This window comes from Chinchilla lanigera, unplaced genomic scaffold, assembly GCF_000276665.1.
Source record: "Chinchilla lanigera isolate Chin_1 unplaced genomic scaffold, ChiLan1.0 scaffold00185, whole genome shotgun sequence".
Taxonomy (NCBI): Eukaryota; Metazoa; Chordata; class Mammalia; order Rodentia; family Chinchillidae; genus Chinchilla; species Chinchilla lanigera.
Window position 1 is genome coordinate 832,959 of NW_004955586.1, and position 7,193 is coordinate 840,151.

At 43.8% G+C, this 7,193-nt stretch overlaps 1 protein-coding gene across 6 annotated transcripts in view; it reads right to left on the bottom strand.

Annotated features, from left to right (window-relative positions):
- Cdkl5 (cyclin-dependent kinase-like 5) overlaps positions 1-7,193 on the bottom strand; it is a 205,828-nt gene that overhangs the window by 41,073 nt on the left and 157,562 nt on the right. For all 6 annotated transcript variants that reach the window (XM_013509898.1, XM_013509896.1, XM_013509894.1 and 3 more), the window contains one exon: positions 3,114-4,080. In XM_013509898.1, the coding sequence (XP_013365352.1) occupies positions 3,114-4,080 (967 nt within the window). The remainder of the gene's footprint in view (positions 1-3,113; positions 4,081-7,193) is intronic.

Here is a 7,193-nt window from a genome sequence, read left to right on the forward strand (position 1 = left end):
TTTTTTTTGGTTTTTCTCTGGTACTGGGAACCGAACTCACGACCTTGCGCTTGCCAGGCAGGCGCTTTTGCCGCTGAGCTAAATCCCCAGCCCCAAAGTTGTGGGGTTTTTTTTGTTTTTGTTTTTCTTCTGGTACCGGGAATTGAACCCACGACCTTGCACTTGCCAGGCAGGTGCTGTGCCACTGAGCTAAATCCCCAGCCCCAGCTTTTAGGCTGAATTTTCTAAAAAGCAAGCAGAACCATGACTGGCTTTCAGGAGGGGCTTATGTGGCAGATTCAGATGAAAACAAATGTTCCTTGAATGCATCAAGGAATACAGTAAGTCCTCTTGATAATTCTTGTCTTAAAATTCCCTACCTCTTATAGTCTATATGCTTAAAATTCTTGTTTCCAGGATAACAGCACGTAGGTCTGCACCTCTTAGCCACAGTCACCAAGGCGCTCATCTCCGGAGATGCTGCCACTAACTACTTCTCCCCTAAAGAACTGGGTTACAGCCTCAGCACAGTGAATGGCCCACAACAGTGCTCAAAAGGGGAAAAATGTAGCACTTTCTACCCTTGGCAAAAAAAGACCAAGGAACACAATGACCAAGTCATCAGGAGGAATTAGTGCATCGTGTATCTGTACATTACACACACAAAGATTATCTCAAGCCTATGTAACTTAGAACATTTCATTTAATATATGATCCCTTCTTCCCCTCAATGCTCAGTGTATTTGGAGACTTCCAGGCAGGGATTCATCCAACGAAGCCTTTCTTGCTACTTTGTGACTCAAAGATCTCATTTGACTTTTGCCACCTGTACTGTTGACAAGGGCCTCCAGAAACATATTTTATAAACTATTTTTGCTTAACCTACACTCAGTGAGAGTCCCTATTCTTTTGAAGGTGGCCACAATACTTTGCATGAGTGTCATTCGCATGATCCACTCACAGCTTTTGTTACTCTTCAAGCTTTCTGCCATCTTTGTGTGTTTGTATACTTTCCTGCAGCTTGACACTACACCTTCTGAACTGGACTTCAGTAACACTTGGATCCATGCTTAGCCCATAGTCATTGCTTATAATTAGTTTCTGACCACCATATTCACAAAAATCTCTTTTCTGAATTCTCAGAGGACCAGTCATTTGTCCTTTTTAAAAGTGAAACCACATTTTGTTTTTCTTCTCTGACACTAAGCTTAATATGACCACTTTACCTGGTTTTGACCTCCACACCCCGTTTATGAGCAGCTGCGAGGTCCTAGAGATCTTTCTAGGCTCTTGAGGTTCTCTTCTCTGTATAGTGACACCGCAAGGACTCTTCTGGCCATTCCCATGACTCCACTATGCACTCTGGGCACCTCTTGTCCTCCTCTTGCCTGGGCACTGGCCCCCTTTCCAGCTTCTTACAGCATACAAAGGACCTAGGGACTGCCTCAGAACGCTGGCTCCACCTTGAACTAGTTGAGTAAACTTGGGCAATTCACCCACTTTCTCTGAGACCTGGCATGGTTATCAGTGAGATAAAGGGATTCAATTATAGGGCTTCAAAAATCCCTTCCTCCGTGCTGAAGAGGGGCTCCTAAAGAAACACTGAAATCTTCCTTTTCCCTATATTCAACACTACAATTTGCAAGTCCTACTGTTATTTCTGAGCAGTCTTTAAGATCCACTGCTTTCCCAGTTCATTCACTTAATTCCAAGCCCTCTCTTCTCACCTCATGTGAGGATTACTACAAAAGCCACTCTAATTCTTGTATTTTCCACTCCAGCAACATGGAAGTAGTTATGATCCCTGAAGCATATCATGCTGTCATACCTCTATACCCCCCTGCTGCTTGGGATGTTCTTTTCTTCCCTCCTTTCTAGTCCCTTTCCTGCTGTTGTTGCTTTCCTCCCCAAGTGAAACCTCATCCCTCCTGGAAGTCTCTGCCCAGATGCCACCCCCTCTAGGAGCTGGCTACAGCGCCCGGCCTCGACTGTCACACCGCTTCCACTCCTTCTGGCACAGCAGCTGGAATGTGGTCTCACAGCATCAGAACGACCATCTGTTGGCAAGTGTCCCCTGCCAGCCCGCAGCCTCCAAGAGGACCAGGACCGTGCTGTTCCCATCTTTCTAACTAGGCCTCTCACGGTGCCTCGCTCAGGACACACCTGAGCACATCTTCACTCCTCAGCCATGCAGTGCTTTTCCCACTCTCCACCCCCCAGCAAGATCTTCGGCCGCCCCTGAAGCCACTTCTGATGGCTGCTGCTCACAATCTTTTCCCGTTCTCCACTCCTATTTATAGTCAGTGCCACAGGAATATAGGCCTTAATTATTTCACTGTTATCATGTATAATTTAATCTTCCCTGAGAGAAGCTGAGTTTCTCAAGGGCAAGAACCCTATCTCAGGACTCTCTGGAGTGCCTGACACCACCCAGCAGAGAAAAGGTATTCACTGTCTTAAATCATAGCCCCGACCATCGCCGGTGTGGGAGAATTTCCTAGACACTTGCTTTGTGCCAAGCATTGGATACAGTGTGCTTTAGACATGAAATCATGAAAATGTGATTTAAGAATGTGTTCTATGGTAAGGATGTTACTTCCTTTAAGCACGTTAGTCTCAGCTCTAGAGCTGAACGATCAATAAGATGGAGGAAGCATTATGCTAAAAACACTGCCTTAAGATTTAAAAACAACCAAAAGACAGAAAATTCACACTTCACCTGCCTGAAGTTAAATTTATCTGTAGTTCTGGATATATTAAACACTTTTAAATTCAGTTAAGATACTGAGGAAAGTATTAGAAAAAAAAGGTTAGATTTAAGCAAATGTGGTTTGGAGACCTTAGAGAAAAGACCCGTGAATTTACACTGAATTTTGAAAAATCTAAAAGCTAACCCATGTAGCTTATAAATTCTGTAATAAATCAAAATGGGATTCGCTCAACAAAATATCCAGAAAGGAACATGTAAGAAACAGATTACAAAAAACAAACTTTAGAGTTGTTTTGAGTACTCAATGACTGATTGAAAGTGTGGCCTCCTGTAGTTGGGAAAACTGCAGACTGACTATAAACACACTCCCTGCGCTACCTTCCCATGATGAGCCACCAGATAGGGTCAAGGTGCTAAGCTGTACCTGGGGCGATAGGAGCTGCAGGCTGTTGGCTCTGGCCGCCATCCCTTGCCCTATACTCAGGCTTCCATCCAAGCCTTTGGCTCTCACTTTGTCCCGGGTCACATACATGGAATGCCTGTGAGGACGCTGCTGAGAGGAGAAGGGGCTGGTATAGCCCAGCCCATAAGAAAAAGATTCGTGAGGTGCAGACAGCGAGTGGGAGTGGCTGTTGTCCATATGCTCAGGCAGCTTCAACTCCTCCATGGTTTTTGAATGCCTGGTTGTGGTTCGGCGTGAGTCCAGCGTGCCCTCATTTCGGTTATTTCTCCCTGAAGGGCTAAGTAAAGTTCTTGAGTCACTGTGCCTGGTGGGTGTTGGGCTAGTGGGAGAGTTCAAGTCCAAACAGCTGGATGGAAAATACCTACTGGTATTGGTCTCTGTAATTTGGGCCCTGGCTTCAGAAAGGTTGCTCACGGACTTGGAGTCACTCAATGCTCCGTGGCTTTTGGCCTTGGTCCGGTAGGAGGGGCTCCTGGAGGACTGGGGAATGGTGTCAATATAGCTGTGCCGACTCTGCTTCTCACTGGGCTGCAGGGTCCCCGCTTTGCTCTGAGAGCTCTCCATGAATGAATGCCGGTTCTGCTGAGATCGGGTGCTGGACTTCAGGTACTTCGTGCCTGGGCCTTCTGAGGGCTTTGGGTCAATATTAAAGTCAAACTCTGTTTTGGATTTGGCTTCTTTTGGACTAAGAAGGTGTGGCATATTGTTGTTGGTCAGATCTTTGCTGGCAGACCCAGGCTGGGTGCTTGCTTGGTAGGTTTTGGTGTGCATTGGACTAAGAGTAGCTCCAGCAAGGTTCCCATTCAGGAAGCTTTCGTTGGCAGGAAGGCCTTCTTCAGCCCGGGGCAGACCCACACTTAGGTTCTGAATGTCCTTGCTGTTAGATCGGTGGTGAGACTGTAAAGCAGCACCCTTGCTGGCTTGGTTTCTATGTTGAAAACAACAGAAGCATATCAGTTTCCCTCAACAGCAGACATAAAGTATCATGTTAAAAAAAAGGGAAAAGAAAAAAGAACACATGCTTAAAACACCCCAATGACTTAAAATATGAACTCACTCAAATGTGTGCCAACCAGTACAGGTAACCTATCAATAAGCAGGTTCATCAGACTAGGTCACTCCATCAGAAAGCACTGGTCCTAGTGAAGTTATTAGGGCACCCTCACGTGCTCAGCCAACTTGCTGCCAATAGTTTGTGACTGATAATCTGGTAAAACATGCTTTTGCTATGTTAGTACTTCTATGAGTATTCGTTAGAGAATACCTGCCACAGAGAAGAGAGCTGAACTACAGACAGACTCTATAAAACAACTCTTTTATGTGCTTGAATATCAGAAGACAACACTTAGACTTGCAGGTTACTTGTGTTCCTTGAACTTTGTTTTTGTTTGTAAAACTCCCAGCCTGCCTCAGAGATAACGTGCTCACAGCACATCTATACAGACACCAATCAATGCCTCTTTTGTCTGCCTGTATAGAGAAAGACTGAGAATTCTAGCAATGTACTCATTAAAAGAAAATGACACTAAAAAGAAAAATCAACTGCCCAGTGAGGCTTACTGGAAAACATAATGATTAATGTTCATGTTTTGGAGAAGTGGCAATTAAATGGGGGTTCTTCAGACATCTCCTTGTACACTAAACAGGAATCCTATACTGGATCACAGGGATCTGAAAGCGTTAATTGCTTGCCAAAACACAGTTCAGTCTCTTCTTCGGTTCACACTTCATTATTCCAAACTGACTGAGGCCTTCTTTAGGACTCAATGCTCCATTTTCTGCTTGGTTTAAAATACAAACTATCAATCCAGAGGAAAATCCTGTTCTTCATCTGAAAGCTGCAACTGATGATGAAGCCAGGAGACATGGGAATTTAGGTAGACAGGGCACACATCCTGAATAGTTAACTTAAAGTAAACTAAAAGTCAGGGCCTAGGGACTGGGGATATAGCTCAGTGACACAGCACCTGCCTGGCACACACAAGGTCCTGAGTTCGACTCCCAGTACCAAAAAAAAAAAAGTCAGGGCCTAAATAAATTAGCATACCGGAAAAGACTATCAGGGCCTAATAAAATCTAAGAGACAAAAGAACAGGTCCTTAACTAAATGGGAGACCTTGGAGGAAGTAAAATACAACTGAAACAGCTTGCTTTCCAGACATCAAAGGCCTTCCTACAACCAGGAATATCCCTGCTTTCTGTCATGTGTACCAGTCCCCAAAACTGTATAAAAATCCAACAGACCTAAACATCTACACTGTCTGCCTCATGGGACAGCCCTCTCTGACTAGTGGATAACTTCTCTTTTGTTCTAATAAACACATTTGTCCATTTCCCACCACTTGCTGTTTGCTGAATCTTCCTTGCCCTGAAACAAGGATCCGAGATCTGGTTACAACACCACAGCAAAATCAGTTTGTTCTACTGTAGTTATTTAAAGGGCCAAATAGTGGTTTAGCATTTAGAGTGTCTCAGAAGAAATAATGATTTACACAGTTCTCTTTTTACTACACATTCAGAAAATGTTGTAAATACTCCTATTGCCAAAGATGGTTTGATTTGGGAGAGTTTTGTTCCTACTACACACTAATTGGAAGAAAAGTCCTGTTTTTTTCACGCAGAATGGTAATTCCTAAATTTACGCCTTCTCCTTTTCCCTATAAGAGTCTGCAATGCTAAGGCATCAAATATAAGGGTCCTTTTCCTATTGTGCCTTTCAGATGATAACCTCTGCCAGAAATCTACCTGAGAGCATCAAAAAACATCTGCTATTCAGCCAGCTTGTATCAGTATGGAAGGCTCCATCTCCCAAATGCACTCACTAATCCTTCCCAGTTAGGTCACAAGAATCACAGTGTTAAAGATGCTTAAATTTGAGCTAACCAAATATCAAATCCCAGACCTAGAAAGAAATTGCAAAGAAAGGAAGGTTAACTTTTATTTTCTGTTAAATGATAGCCAAATCTATTCCCAGAAGAAAAGGACAGTCCTTGTATCCTAAAGGCATCCGCTTTAAACCATTAAGAGTTGTTTTTCAACTTATATGTTGGTGACTAAAATATCGCAGCAACTTCAAAAGCCCATGAAATTATGTCTTCTCATTTTCCCTGCATTAAAGGGTCTTTTCATGCTGAACCTTTCAGATTATAGTCTCTGCTAGAAATCTAACTGAGAGCATCAATAAACATCCACAAATAGATCTAAGTGTGCTCGTTATTCTCCATTTGCCCAACTCCCAATCCATTCTCCATTCCTCTGCTTGATACTTGGCCTCAGGAGTCCAATGCTGTGGTCTGCACCCCCAGGTTCCCTAACTGGTTATTTTCTGGTAGAGCTTAGCTGGGGAAGGTATCACCACTCAAGAGAAACAGGCTCGGGGAGGTCTTCCCTATTCCTTCTCGGCATCAGCACCCTGACTCAGATCCTAGCCATATCCCTCCAGATGACACTTTCCATGCCTGCCCAGCTCCAGCTCTGCCTCGAGTTCTCAGAACCTATTTCTTCCCTTTCTCCTTCAGGCCTAGAGATAGCAATGGCAGAGATATATAACATGTGCAGATATTGGGAAATATCTCAAGCTTAAAACAGGACCAGAAACGACAGAGAACAGCGGAGGCCGAGCTGCCAGAGCTTCTAGAACTGTTAAAATCCCTGCTATCAGTGTTGAGCACAAACCTACACAGGAACTTATGCATATTCACAGCAATGAAGATACCATTTCTAACATAAAAAGAAGACTATAAAGTTAAGGCAGAAACAGTTGTCAAAGCTTTAGATTTTCCATAGATATACAAAGAGCCTACACCACTATTTTGAATGTTTCTGCCTCAGGATTAATTGGAAGCCATTGAGCTTTGTACATATCATAATTCCTATGTAAAAAGGGCATCATATTACCTTCAAATTGGAGCTCTGCCAAAGCACAACAATTAAAAAAAAGCTTTGAGGGGCTGGGGATTTAGCTCAGCGGCAAAGCGCCTGCCTGGCAAGCGCAAGGTCGTGAGTTCGGTTCCCGGTACCGGAGAAAAACCAAACAAACAA